At 38.0% G+C, this 15,752-nt stretch overlaps 1 protein-coding gene across 2 annotated transcripts in view; it reads right to left on the reverse strand.

Annotated features, from left to right (window-relative positions):
• The window catches only part of Pat1 (Protein interacting with APP tail-1), a 246,621-nt gene that overhangs the window by 41,489 nt on the left and 189,380 nt on the right, over nt 1-15,752 (reverse strand). For both annotated transcript variants that reach the window (XM_090387853.1, XM_090387854.1), the window contains 2 exons: nt 9,802-9,907; nt 2,889-3,013 (listed from right to left, as the gene is read on the reverse strand). In XM_090387853.1, the coding sequence (XP_090243979.1) occupies nt 2,889-3,013; nt 9,802-9,907 (231 nt within the window). The remainder of the gene's footprint in view (nt 1-2,888; nt 3,014-9,801; nt 9,908-15,752) is intronic.

Raw genomic sequence — 15,752 nt, forward strand, 5'->3', positions numbered from 1 at the left:
TCTAGTTCAGAATATGGTAGTTTGATCTTGGCACTAGAAATGAGCGGGGTGAAAGTTTAATTGAATTTTGTCATCTGAACAGTCTTGTCATATGTAACACCTGCTTTCAGCAGCACCCAAGAAGGCTCTATACATGGAAATGTCCCGATCATAAAACAAGGAATTAGATTGATTACATCCTTATGCAGCAAAGGTAGTGTTCCAGTGTAATCACAGCAAAAACACTTATTGGAGCAGATTGTGGTAGTGATCATCAGCTACTCCATATCAATCTCAAGCTGAAGAAGAAGATCATGAATAAGGTTTTCCCTAGACGATTGGATGTAGAAAATATTCCAAATGATTATACGCTTGAAACAGGAAATCGTTTTCAAGCTCTATTAGAACTAGATGATGATATGCTGCCTGAGGAAATGTGAGAAAATACAAAAAGCATTATTAAGGATTCAGCAAATAGACATGTTAGAGAAAGGTCAAAGATCAGGAAGCCTTGTATTACAGAAGCCACTTTTAAACTTACTGAACAGAGACCTGCAAAAGCCCAAGGTGTACAAGGAAATGAAGAGTATCAGGAACTAAGCAAAGTCATCAAGCGCTGTTTAAGCCAGGACAAACAGGATTATATCAATTTAAAGTGTAAAGAAATCGAATACTACAACAAACGAAACAACACAAAAAAGATGTATGATGTAATTAAGTCCTTAAGCCAAAAGTTCCGACCAAAACCTAATGTAATTAAGGACTCCAAAGGGGAAATTTTAACAGGGGAGAACACAATAAAAGGAAAGTGGAAAGAATACTGTGAGCAGCTCTTCCGAGCACCTGCTGGCACTAATGATCTGCCACCCGCTTTTCAAGAGTGTGATCATGAACCAGGTCCACTGAAGGAAGAAGTCGAAAAAGCTATCAGAGAACTAACGTGTGGCAAGTCACCTGGAATTGATGAAATACCAGCAGAATTGATTAAAGCTACAGGTGTGAAGGGCACCGAGTTTTTTCATAAAATGATTGTAAAAATTTGGGAAATGGGACGGTGGCCATCAGATTGGAAGAATCAGTTTTCATCCCCTTACCAAAAAAAGGAGATCTGAAAATTTGCTCAAATTACAGGACTATTAGCCTAATTTCTCACACTAGCAAGATTCTTCTTAAAATCATATTGAACAGAATCTCAAGAAAACTTGAAGAAGAAATGCCAGAAGAGCAAGCAGGTTTCAGAAGGGTTAGAGGAACCAGAGATGAGATCAGATCTTAAGCCTACAACTGATTATTGAAAAATACAAAGAATTCAATGTTCCAGTCGTTTTGTGTTTTACAGCTTAAGCAAAAGCATTTGATTGTGTTCAATATGAGAAACTATGGGAAACGATGACTATTATGGGTTTCCAAATCCACATAATTCAGCTGATTAAGCTGTACCAGGAACAGGAAGGAACTGTGAGAACAAACATGGGAAACACGGATTTTTTCACAATAGGTAACGGTGTCAGGCAGGGCTGTATTTTATCACTTTACCTTTTTAATCTTTATGCCGAAGATATCATGCGTGAAACTTTGGAAGGTTTAGAGACTGGCATCAAAATTGGAGGACTAAAGACAAACAACCTTCGTTATGCATATGATACTGTGTTAATTTGTAATTCTAAGGATCATCTTAAAAGAAACTCTGAGGAGAGTATGTGAAGCAAGTAAGAAAAAAGGATTGTTTTTGAATGTGTGTAAAACTAAAATTATGGTGATTGGTAATAACCTCGATTCCAGTAAAGTGAAGGTTAATGGGCAAGATATCAAAGAAGTTGATGAATCTGATTACTTAGGGTCAAGAATAAATAAAAATAGTGACGATGATGAATAGTGCGATGCTGCTCGTATAGCACACGATCGATGCAGTTGGAGGAATTTGTTGGTGGCCACGACAGCTCCTCAGGGAGCTATGTGACCGGAAGAAGTACATCTAAGGTAGAACGATTTTTTCGAAAGTCATATTGTGCTGGGTTGAGAAGATCATTATTTTCTAGATACCATGTTAGTCTATTGTTGACCATTTTCTGTAAGATTTTGCCTAAACAGCTAGGTCTTTTCTGTTATGGGAACGCTAGTATTATTACTTAAATACTTTTTCATTTGTATGGAAAAGTATTTGAGGTATATTTTGTTGAATAGATCTAACAGGGCTAATTGGGATTGTTTATCTAATTGTTGTATCATTACATAATGTATTTCATCAGGGCCAACTGCACTGTATTTTGTCTGTAGCAGAGTTTGTCTTAGTTTTGCTACTGTGGGCAGCAAGTTGTATTCTTTCGCAATTTCGCAATCATTTTTTGAACAAACAGTCACAGGTCCACGTGGGCCTTATGCACTTCTGACGTCGGAATTCTCTAATAGCCACAGCTGCATTGTTGCTGTTCTGATAGTACAGCTTCACTAATAGCGCCTTTTCTTGCAACGTTGTTGGCATTGCTGCTGTAGTGCAGGCAAACAATTACTGTATGATTTTGAAGAGACTGCTTTGATTTTATACAATACAGTAGAGCTGAGTAGTGGTGCTGTGGCACCACTACTCAGCTCTACTCAGCTTAGATTATGCGAATAACATAAGTTATTTGCATAATCGTAACTAAGATAGTTAAGCACCATACAGTGACAAATTTTGTAACTAATATTTTTTTCCCCAGTAAATGGCGATAGCATTCTTTATTGTACCCGTTGTCCAAATTTCTCTTCAGTACGACCCTTACTGTAATATATATATATAAAATTCAAAGAATCATCGATCAAAACTTTAGAATGTTAATTCTGATGTGCTAAATTTGTCCACTACAACAAAAAAGTTTTAATTTTGCCTTTATATATTAAAATTATTGTATAAATGTGAAAATAGTTACCTTGCATCTTTAAACCTCCCAGAACTATACTCATGAACATAAGATGCATAAGCTAAGTCCTCATGTGCTATTGCTACGTGAAGATTATGACCTCCAAATACGCATAATCGAACATCAAGGGCAGCCTGCAAAGTGTTTTAATTACATGAAATAGAGTTAGTTACATAATTTTCAATAGTAATAACTGAAATAAATTTCTTCTTTTAACCCTTTTCAAATGCATGCATTTACTTTATTTGAAAAACCAAAGAAATACGAATGTATATGCACATTTATCAACTTGTACAGATTCTCCATTGAAACATACTGCCACATGTCAATTGACTATTTTTTATATTTACAATAATTAATAATAATTGTAACATCATCAATAATGTTGCAATTATTGATGACGTCAAGAGCATGTTTTTTTTACTAAAAATAAAAATAAAAAAAAAAGTGACATTATTAAATCCAAACAGCTTCTGTATGGATGGAGAGTTTTAGAAATTTGATACAATGCAATGCAATAATTGGGCTTAGAGGGGAACAGGCATTCGGTCTAAAACACTGATGGATCCAATATCTTACTATTTCAGAAGATTTAGGAGAAGTCAGGTTGGCCTGCCTCCCTAAAATCCACCTATGCACACCTTCTTGATGGTAAGCCCTGTTAAGTCACTTAGGTGGCAATTAACGTGTAGAGTGGTTCTCAGTGGTGCAAAAGTTTTTGCCAGTATTATTGAGGATACCTTAAAGGTTCAGGAAAACTGCTAGTTAGGGGTAATGTGGGTAATACTGACACGTGTTTATCTGATAATACTGGTCAAAGTAACTCTTGCACATACTTCAAGAGTTCTTATCTGTTACCCCAACTGGACATATTATTATCTAGATGCTCTGGGGGCAGAAACGTTTCAAGTGAGCAGGTAGCTAATGCCAGGGAAGAGAGCCTAAAAAACTTCAAGGGTTGTTAAATATACAAGAACAGTAAGTCTTAATTGTTTATATAGTAATGTTAGAAGTGTCGTCAATAAAATGAACAAATTCGAACTGCTGGTTAAAACAAGTAACGCAGACATAATAGGGCTTATGGAAACGTGGTGCCACCTGGAAATAGGGGATGATGAGTTTCAGTACGGCTTGTATAATGTATTTAGGAAGGATAGGGTAGATAGAAAGGAAAGGAGGGTGGGGGTAATTCTTCTTATCAGAAGCAGACTGAGTGCGATGATAGCTTTCCCGGATTCAGATGTTTCACGTGCTAGTACAGAATCTGTATGGTGTGAGATAGCTGGAAACAAAGGTATAATGCGAGTAGGAGTAATCTACAGACTAGGTGATTGTGAAGATTATGATGAAAGCCCCTACATGCAAATGGAATGGGCAAGTAAGCGTCGATGTCTTATTATGGATGATTTCAATTTGTCTATAATTGATTGGAGAAAATGGGAAGGAAACTCGACATGGGGAACAAAATTTTTAAATCAACTATATGACTGTTATTTGTATCAGCATGTCAGGGAAAGTACCAGAGACAAGAATATCCTAGACCTCATCATCACCCACGAATCAGATGACATAACAGGGCTGACAGTAGAGGAACCAATAGCAGGAAGTGATCACGGAGTTCTATGGTGGATGATGAAGAGAGAGAGAGAGGTAGCAGTAGTAAAAGGCAAAGGAATGGGTTTTAATTTCAGAAAAGGAAATTACGATGCCTTAAGGTACTACATGGCCTCTATTAACTGGGTAGATATCGCACAGAGAATGAATACAATTGAACTGTGGTAAGCTATTAAAACATTACTCACAGATGCCTCGAATGCATATTTACCATTAAAAAAATACTTCACGAGGAGAGTTCCAAGTTGGATGAATAGTGAAGTTGCCACATTACTTGAGCAGAAAAAGGTGGCATGGAAAAGTTAGAGCAATAAAAAGTACTGAAGCCTATAACAGCTACAAGATGATCTGTAATACAGCCACAGAAAAGGTTCAACAGGCAAAGGCAGTTTATGAGAATCGCTAGCAAACAGAGCAGAGGAGAGATACGGAATTCTTCCCATACATAAATGCCAAGAAGAGCAGGACAAACCAGTCGGACCTTTATGTAAGGGAATAGTATTAAATACACCAGCTGCCCGTTGCAGTTGAACTCAACAGTAAATTTGCATCAATATTTACAGATGAAAAACCTTTTGTGGCAATGGGAAATTGTGGGAGCGAAGTTGAAAAATATGTAATTAATGATAGTGAAATTTCGCAAGATTATTTAATGAAAAAACTTTTGAGTCTACAGGCCAGTAAGGCTGCTAGAGTTGATGGAATCAAACCAAAATCGTGGCAAATCGAACCATTGAGGCTAATTATGCGAGAATCACTATATTCTGGGGAGATTCCGTTGGATTGGAAAAGTGCCAATATATCTCCCATACATAAGGGTGGTTCTAAGAGTGAATTGGCAAATTATCCACCTGTCAGTCTGACTTCAGTGGTAGGGAAAATCATGGAGGCAATGATCAAGGGTGGTATTCAGGATCATTTGGATAGAACTGAAATTCTCAAGGATACTCAGCATGGTTTTGTAAAGGGAAAATCACGTTTAAAAATCTGGTTTGCTATTTTAAAAGGGTCACTCATGAGCTGGATTTAGGGAATAATTTCAACATTATTTATTTAGATTTCAGCAAAGCTTTTGACTAAGTCCCACATGAGCAGTTGCTTTGTAAGCTGGAACAGGTTGGAATCACTGGGAAAATCCTTAGATGGATAGCAGGATGGCTTCAGGACAGGAGGCAGAGGGTTGTGATAAATGGCTATTCCTCAGATTGGGTTGATGTAAGAAGTGGGGTTCCCCAAGGATCAGTATTAGGACCACTGTTATTTTTAATTTTCATAAACGACATTGATGAAGGGATAGAGAGCGTGATGTCTAAATTTGCAGATGGTGTTAAAATTGGTAGAGTAGTTAATGATCACTGTCAAGCTAAGCTTCTTCAATGAGACCTAGATAAACTTCAGGAATGGTCAGAAAAATGGCAGCTATGCTTTAATCCAACAAAGTGTAAGGTATTACACCTGGGGAACAGTAACCCCAAAATAACTTATTAACTTGGTGGAGTTCAACTAAACCCAGTACTGGAAGAAAGGGACTTGGGTGTTACGATACGGTCAGACATGAAATTCTCTGAGCATTGTAAACAGGTTGCAAGGAAGGCCCATGATGTTTGTTTGTTATCTGGTTTTTAGGAGCATTAGCAACTAAGGCCATATTGCTCCGGAGATATGCGGTGGTCATTCTCTGACCTTTCCGCATCCTCCGTATTTGGTGGGCAAGGGCTCGAACCCCGGTCTAATCAAGAAGCGTGTGCTACGCACTGCTGCTCCTGCCCACCTGGCTACGGAGGCGCCGGCCCATGATGTCCTATCGATGATCTATTGAACTTTTTCAAGTAGAGATAGGGACGTGATAATCCCATTATATAAGTCTTTTGTTAGACTTGGAATACTGTGTTCAAGTATGGAGACCACACCTAAAGACATCAAGCTTCTTGAAAGGATGCAAAGATGGGTAACTAGCCTGGTGAGAGCGGCAAAAGGGCATCCTTATGAAGAAAGATTTCGTATATGTGGGTTGCAGAGTTTGGAAACTAGACACCTTAGAGGTGATTTAACTGAGGTGTTTAAGGCTCTGAGAGGCATCAGTAAAATGAACGAGGACGAAATTTTCAAGATTATAAATGATGTTAGAACTAGGGGACATAAATTCAAGTTACAGGGGGAGATGTTTAGATTGGACTGCAGGAAGTTTTATTTTAGCCAGCGAGTTATAAATTACTGGAATAAGTTGCCTACATGGGTGGTGGAGGCTGACAGTTTCGGGAAATTCAAAGGACATCTGGATAGTACCTTAGAGTGAGGGAAATGCATAGGATGAGAGGTTTAATTTCCTTTTCTTTTATTAATAATTAGTTTGTTTGTTTTTTTATCAGTTTTATTTGGGGTTTTTTTTTTTTTTTTTTTTTTTGGCTGGTGCAGCATAAGCCATAGGCTTTCTTGCATCACGCAGCCATTACTAACAGATTAGAAACAATACTTGATGAGAATCAGCTGAAAGAGCAAGCTGGCTTTACGACAGGATTCTCAACTATGGATCACCTTCACGTAATATCACAGTTAATGGAAAAAGCAAATGAACCATTATGTCTGGCATTTGTGGAGATTATGAAAAGGCATTTGACTCCATACAGCATAAGGCAATGTTTCGGGCACTGAAAAGACAAGGCACAGATACTCCATATATTATGATTTTGAAGAAAATATATGAGAATGCTACCTCCTTTATTAGACCAGACAAAGACAGTAGTAAATTTAAAATTGAGAAAGGAGTTCGACAAGGAGACACACCGAAGTTGTTTACTGCTGCCCTCAAGGAAGCTTTCAGAAGATTAGACTGGTCGCAGAAAGGAGTTAATGTGAATAGAGAATACCTAAACAATTTACGATTTTCAGATGACATTGTGGTCATAAGCCATGATCCCAAAGAATCAGAGGAAAATCTTAATCAGTTATGCAGAGTCAGTAAGGATTTTGGACTAAAGATGAATATGGCTAAAACAAAAGCAATAATGAACAAGTATGCCAGAGAAAGGGATATAATGATTGAAAAGGTGGAATCATATACTTATCTGGGACAAGTCATTAGCTGTAATAATGATAAATGGCTGGAACTCAAGAGAAGAATAAATTTTGGATGGATAGCATTCAGGAAATATAGTCACATACTGAGGAGCAATATCATGAACCGATGTATACTCCCCACCATGAACACTTTGGCACTCACCAAAAGAATGGAAGAGAAGCTGAGAACTACACAGCGAAGAATGGAATGAATTATATTGGGAATCAGACTGTTAGATAAGAAGAGAAACACATGGATTAGGCAGCATACTCATGTAAAGGACATTCTTATCAAAACTAAAGAACTAAAATGGTCTTGGGCAGGACACATAGCTCGAAGACATGATGATAGATGGACTAAGAGAATAACAGAATGGTACCCAAGAGGAGCTAGAAGGAAAGATGAAATTTATGAGTTTGTGGGTAGTAAATGTATGGTCACTGCACAAAACAGAAGGAACTTTTTGAGTCCTCTCTGAGTCTCTTTCTAATGATTTTGCATAACTCAGTGCTCAATTTTGTCCTTGTCAGTGTTTATCTTGCTCTTCACCTGTCATCTTCAGTTCATCACAACAAGTGTTTCTTGGCTAATTTTTTCTTCTTTGGATTTCTTTTTACCTATAGGCTTCTTGGGTTTTATCACTTTCAGAAAGTTGTAATATTCCTCATTGATATCTTGCTCCTGAGCAGTCTGCAGAACCTCAAACTTCTTAAGTTCCAGTACATACTGCTTTTTCTCCTCTTCTGTTATCTCAAAGACCTTTATATTATTTACTCGAGTCAGTTTTTCCCTTTTTTTTTTTATATCAAGTGCGCATCTTACCATTCTGTGATCACTTCCAACATTTATCTTGTTGAGGATAAAGTCGATTTCATTAGTTGTTAATCCATTTGGGCTCTTCCACGTCCACTTTCTTTTCACCCTTTTCTTGAAAAAAAGTGTTCATTGCTGACAATCCTCGATTCTGCAAATTCCACTAGTCTTTCACCTCTTACGCCAAATCCAAAATTTCCTACAATATGCCTTTTCTGCAATGTGCCTTTTTAGCATCAAAATCTCCCATAATGATAGTGTAGTGGGTTTTCTGCTCATCTAGGAGAAATTTTGGTGTACATTTCTTCAACCTCTTCATCATTATGGCTCGATGTTGGTGCATATTCATTATAACCTTTAGCTTATACCTCTTAGAAATTCTGAGTAGTAGTCTTGACACACCCTTGGTGGTGTACTTTTGAATTCCAAAATGTTGTTTTTTATATCTTTTTGGACCAGAAAACCAACTCCACCTTTGCTCCTTTCACTGTTTCCATTGGTGTACAGCAGATTTCCACTTGATAAACTTATAAGTGATTCATTTCTTGTTCTTGTTTCAGCCAAACCGATGATATTCCAATTCACATTTTCTAATTCCTTTTCCAGCTCTAATATCCTGTCTTCACCAATGAGCAATCTTATGATGTAACAGGCCAGGTTCTGGGTATGACCAGGCTGCCACGAGTGGCAGCCTGGTCATACACAGAGATTCTTAGCTCCCTCTGCTTCCACTCTAATCCTCTCGCTGCCATAAGAGGGGGCCATTTGTTTCGTTGTGTCATGTGCTGGTGGGTTTGGTCTTTTCCTCTTCATGCTGACCAGGCGTCTTGTAGAGAACCACTCTACACTTTTGTTGCCACCTAAGTGATGTAAAAGGGCTTACCATCGAGAAGGTGTGCATGAGTGGATTTTAGGGAGGCAGGCAGGCCAACCGGACTTCTCCTAAAATCTTCTGAAATAGAAAGATATTGTATCCATCAGTGTTTTAGACTGAGTGTCTGATAACACACAGAATGCCTCTTTCAATAACCATCCCGTTATAAAGTAGCGGTAGTAGTAAAACAACAGTACTTTAGATTACTGATAAACAGGTAGAAAACTGTTTCTGAATTGCTTTAAATGATCACAGTCATTAGAAGCAAAAAAAAAAAAAAAGGTAGCAGTACACCCAATTAGTAACGTAACATAAAATAATCACTCAGATATGGTAGCTATTTTCAAGGTGTTGTGACCATATCTATTTCATAGTTAAAGCTCACAAATAAAGTTTACTGCTACTAATTAACTCCTTGCTCAGAGTGTAGTTTAGAGGTACCAAAGGTTTCTGCATAAATGTCATTCTGTTTTGGGGCTGAAATATTTTTAAATCACTTGTGAGAGAATGTTTCCGAGTGTCTAACAGGGGTTATTATTAAAAATAAAATGCAATAGACTTACCTGATAAACTTTCACTGACTGACTAATTGAATCAACATTTAACAAATAAAATCCATAATCTAATAATGTATCTGCAGTTTTCGGATGTTTAGAGCCAAAATGTTCCCTAGGAAAAAAGAATAAATAAAAAAATAACAATAAAAGGAATATACAAACAGCACTTTTAACTGCATTACTAAATATCATATGAGCAACAATGGTATTTTAAAATAATGCAAATCATTTTAAAAGTCATAGCTGACACAGCTTTAGACACAGCTTCATCAAAAACAAGAAGTTAGAGAAAAGGTTTAAAAAATTCAGAAGTTTGTTTTCTCACATACACAAATTACAGCAGTAAAAGTTGATTTACTGTTTTTAACACTTCAACTCTATAGAGACATTTTTTGAAAATTATAGCCAGTATTTTTAAGCACTCCTTACTCATTATATATACAATCTTATCAAAAGTCATCAACCCACCCCTCTCCCCCCAACTATAGGAAATTGTATGTCACTACAAAATGTGCAAATATTTGAAATACGTATGCTGTACAATGAAAAAACAAGGTTTCAAAAGAGGATGGCAGTTGGATGTCATGTGGTGAAAATATCTCTGTGTGCTATTTACTCAGAAATAAAACATTTCCAAGTGAAAAACATTTCCAACTGGCAACATTCTAAAGAAATGGAAATCAAGGAGTAACATTGAGCCCTTATAATGGCCAGGTAGGTATAAAGTGCTAGGCATGTCAGCCCTTTTTCAGAGTACTGAAAGAAGCTGATACTTTAGAATGTCTGGTTACTGGTTGGGTAATATTTTATGGCATAACAGCATCTTAGTTATGCAGGGTGTCCACGCTAGAGGTATCCAAAAATAACGGCTTATAATGTGAGAACTACTCATATTTTCTCAAACGAAAGCACAGTTGATAGGAAATCTTTGTTTCATCACACTGTTAAGGTCACTAGTGCAGGTGCGTCACCAGTAGTTGTGTAAGCGCAAAAATGGCATAAGAATGGCTATTGCCTCAGTTGATATGTGGATGCCACAGCGGAAGGTGCAGTGCGTGCTTTGGTTAGCTGAATTTCAATCAGTTACGAGTGTTTGGTGGCGTGCACAAAGGCAATGGAATGTAGATCCTCCCACATCCAAATCCATTCTTCAGTGGGGTAAGACTCTAAAAGAGATGGGAAGTTTGGCTTCAAAAACTGGGAAACACCCGAAAAAGTACGTGATTGATGAAACTGTGGATCAGGTGTGCGAGTCATTCTCTAGGAGCCCACGTAAGTCGATTAGAATGACTAGTAATGAACTGCAGATTCCTCATTCAACAGTTTACGACATTGTTCACAAACGTCTCCGCTTGCATGCGTACACACTTCAACTTCTTCAACACTTTAAGCGAGATGATCAGCAGTATTGATGACAATCCCAATTATCTTGATCTGTTGTTATTCAGTGATGAATCACCCTTTCACATTTGCATGAAAGTTAACAGATACAATTGCCACATTTGGGGTACGGAGAATCCTCACCAAGTGATCGAAAATGAAAGGGATACACCAAAAGTCAATGTTGAGGTTAAGGGTGCACAAAAATGGCATCATTGGCCAATTTTTTTCATAGAGCCCACAGTGATGGGACACACTTACCTTGATATGCTGCAGATCTTTGCTGTTCCACAGATTCCCCCAGGTTACAGGTTTTAGCAAGATGGTGCTCCATCACACTTCCATCAAGATGTTACCATGTTTTTTAACGGAACACTTTCCTGGACGTTAGATTGGAAGAAGAGGCCCAACTGCCTGGCTGCCTAGATCTCCGGATATGACTCCATTGGACTTTTTTTGCATGGGGCTTTATTAAAGACTGTGTGTACTAGAGAAAAGTTCGGGATTTGGACGATTTGGAACAGCGTATTGTTGAAGCAGATGCTCTAATAATGCCTCAGATGCTGGAAAACACTTGGCAAGAGCTTGAGTATCATTTTGACATCTGTTCAGCTAAAAAAGGTGCCCACAATGAACTTTACTAACCTTCATAAAAACTTGGTGAGTTACTCTGTATAATAACAAAAAAATTATTTTAATACACTTAATAGATGCTGAGATATATGCGTGTGTAGTTTTGAATACCTCAAGCCCGGACACCCTGTATTGTGACAGATCCATTGGTCTGAGAAAAGTTAGTATCTCTCAGTGCTTTTTTTTGGAAAAAAAAAAGTGCCGGTACTCATTCTTTGCTACCAGGAAAAATGAAAATTAAAAGGAATTTTAAAATTCTAAAAGTACTCTAAAAAATTTCCGGATATTGTTACTTTAGTAGTAATGTTTTTGGATTAAGGACAACAAATTAAGTATATTAACACAGTTTATTAAGCATAAATTTGTTATTTAAGTATATAAAAAAATAGGTAAAATGTGTTAAAAAAAAAAAAATAGTAAAATGTGAGTAAAATAAGTAATAAGAAAAAATAATTTCATAAAGGTTTTGTAGAATATTCCAAATATCTATTAAGTTCTCATCTGACGCCCTATGCCGACTTCTTTTCTTCCTCTTTGTGTGTCTGTTGCTGAATGACGTTTCCGAAGCAGCCACGAATCAACATATTTGCTGGATCGAAGTGTGTCACTGGCGGGCCCAAAATTTTAAGAAATCAAAGTGAAGAAATTGTTTTTGTCATCAACGAAGCTCTGGTTAGGCTGATGATCAGATTCATTTGTAAAAATCCTCGTTCACATTCATCGATGAAATTGGTATTGTACTCAGAGAGTTCATCAAATGCTTCAATTCTTCCGAAACCATCTTATCAATTAGGTACCCCCCGAAATCCTCGAATTGTATCCCTTTCATTTAACTAATTTTCTAACTTCGTTTTCATCAAATGCCAACATTTCACATTTAAAGGGTTTAATCATTGTTATCCTCATTTTCCTTCTCTCATCATCAATATCGTCACTAGTTCTTTGAACAAGTTGTTAAATTTAAATATTTTCTTTTCTTATTTTTTTGAAGCTGTCCAAAATGTCAGTGTCATTCGGTTATTCAGGTATTGTGACCATGTAAACAGAGATAGGGAAAATTTACTGAAAATTGTGGATAATGCACTTCCGCAAAACACAGATGATTATTTGTTGGGGTAAAAGAAAACCACTCTCTCGTGATTCTCGAACGGGACGCTTACAGTTGATTCACAGCAGTGTCCAACCTATAGCCAGCGAGGAAAGTGAACTAAAACAGAATTTAAAGTTTTGTTAATTATCAAAAAATTCTCATTAAATGTTTTGTTCAGTAAATGTAATTGTGTAAAAAAAAAGGTAAACTGCAGCCATTATCAACTCACTGCAGGATCGAAGCCTCCTCAACAATTCATTGCTGAGGGAAATGGACCATAATCTGTCACGCTGGTCCAGCACGAGTTGCCATATCGACCGTATTTAGTAGTCAGCGGCTTGAACCCCAGTCTACTTAAAGAGCGTGTGCTACTACACTCCTGCTCCTGACCACTTGGCTACAGAAGCCGGGGATGTAATTGTGTATGTACTTAATAAAATTTCCGGATATTTTAAATTTTTCTTTTACATGCAACAAGATATGGAAAAAGTAGCACTAATTTTTCTTGAATCACTCAGTGCAGCCCATGAAACAAATATAACTTTGAATTTTTTTGAATATGGCCACTGTATGGGAAAATTGTATTTGTATTTTTGTATGGGCAGCTCCTAGAACAGAAGTTAATCGTCGCCTCGTTGCTCTGTTCAGTTTTTACAGACTCTGTGAAGGTAAGGCCAGTGTGTATCATGTAATAATAATAAAAAAAAAAAAAAAAATTCCAACCGGTTGAATTGGGTTAAGCTGAGGCCACACAGAGCGCTACGTACGCTATGTGAGGGAAAAATAGTTCCCTTTATAGACAACATAAGGGGCCACACAGAACTGTGTACGCTATGTTCGTTTGACTTGCGGCTATATTTTTAAGCATCGCTGACGACGGGCATGCGCAGTAGATAACTTGTACAAGACTGATGATGATAGAAAAAGAAATTTAGTTACTTTCTCTGCTGAAGTCTCGTATGAATCATAGCCAGTGTGGCCACTTGGTGTAGCGAACGTAGCAAACATAGCATACATAATGTAGCGTTCTGTGTGGCCTCAGCTTTAGGGGAAAAGGAAGCAGAGAGAGAAAAAAAAAAAAGTTTTAATCCTGGACAGGAGATTTTCATCCCACTCGGGAGAAAGTGAGAAGACAGAAATTTTGCCTGCCTGTGTGTGTGTGTGTGTGTGTGTGTGTGTGTGTGTGTGTGTGTGTGTGTGTGTGTGTGTGTGTGTGTGTGTTCTGCATTGGCCTTTTGGCTACCTGGAAGCAGTGATCACCTGGACTTCTGCCTCCAGGTACTCATCCCTAGCCGCGGGACGGGAAGGCCTCCTCAACTATCTGCTCGCCCTCCTCCCTGGGGAATAAGTTTTCCAGGGAGGAAAAGAAAACAAGAGTCAGGTGAAGAGGGGAAGGAGAAAGAGGAGGGGAACTCCCCTGGCCCAAGGGAGCCCCAGTCCAGGATAAATTGCTAGGGGTGGAAAAAAAGGGAGTGGGTGAGAGGTTGCTAGACTGATCTGGGGGAAAAAGTTGGACACCGCTGCAGTAGAAGGCTGACGAAAGCCCACTGGCAGCTTCGGGAATACCCCCTTGATCTGCTCACTGTTGACCAGCGCGACTTCTCTGTATGTGGGACAGATGGTCGGATAGGTGTTATGAGTATCCTTAAGTTGTAGAATGGTAAACCAGTTAGCTCTCAATTCGTGCAGCAGAACTAACTGCCTACATTGCCTGAAGCCTAGAAATGCGAACAGTGCATACCGATAAGTCTGTCCTAATCCTTTCTTCATATGAAAATTTTCTTTGCTCAACGGAAGCTATTTTAAATGAAAGTTCCAAGGGGAAATTCAGAAAAATTAGCTATAAAAGGAGTTCGTTAAACAGAGGTTCGAATGAGTAATTTAGAATTCTAAAAATGGTTATAAAGTTTTATATAGAAAACACCTTAACAATAGACAGTGAAAAATGCAAATTTAGTTAAATAACTTTAAGCTTATTTGAATAGTAGGTAAATATGTGAAAAAAATTTACGGAATATTACAAATTTCGAAGTGCACTGCATCCAAATGTCGCACGTCACTGTTAATAAAGGTACAGGTACGGCGTACCATTGCATACTGTCCCAAAAAAAGCACTGGTATCTCTGTGTGTCTGAAGGTATCACTCTGATATACAGCCAGGTCTCACATAATGTGAGTTCAATTAATGTGTTTTTCAGTTGCCGCTATTTAAAAAAATTATACCACTTTTCACTTTACGAGATGCAAATTTCCAGTTAACGCGTTTTTTTTTAAAAATATGATAGTTGAAAAAGATTTGAATCACACTTTAAGCTTACCGTGCATCGGATGAGCAATAAACAAACATTTGCCTGCTGCCCATCTCAGTGTGTTCCATCAACCACTGGAAGAAGACGTGTTACTTGTTTGTTCCAGAATGGTTCCAGAACCCATGCGCTTGATCCATAGAAGCAGCATCAAATCTCCCCAGAGAATGCGGTTATTGTGGATCGAGTGCATGGATTCCGGAACCGTAAATGGCTCGAGAGCCTATGAATCTGTTCATCCGACCACAATATTATGAATAGGGACAGAGGTATGCGTATGCATCCTCTGTTCGAAACTATCATCCTAAGTATGGATGAACGGTTTTGCTTGACACGTTCCCGAGCTGTTTCCGCTTCCAGTTCAGACCATGCGCTGACTGAACCACGTGTATAAGTACCGTGAGCCTGTTATATAAGGACGTGCTGCAGGAAGTTTTGTTACTGCTGAGGAAGGAAGCCGATGCTTCTGAAAGCTCCAGATTTTTATCGCTTTTAATCCGGTTTATTTTAGTGTATTTTATCGCATATTTTTACAATGTACATAATTT

This window comes from Mastigoproctus giganteus, chromosome 13 (assembly GCF_048544385.1).
Source record: "Mastigoproctus giganteus isolate SK-2022 chromosome 13, ASM4854438v1, whole genome shotgun sequence".
Taxonomy (NCBI): Eukaryota; Metazoa; Arthropoda; class Arachnida; order Uropygi; family Thelyphonidae; genus Mastigoproctus; species Mastigoproctus giganteus.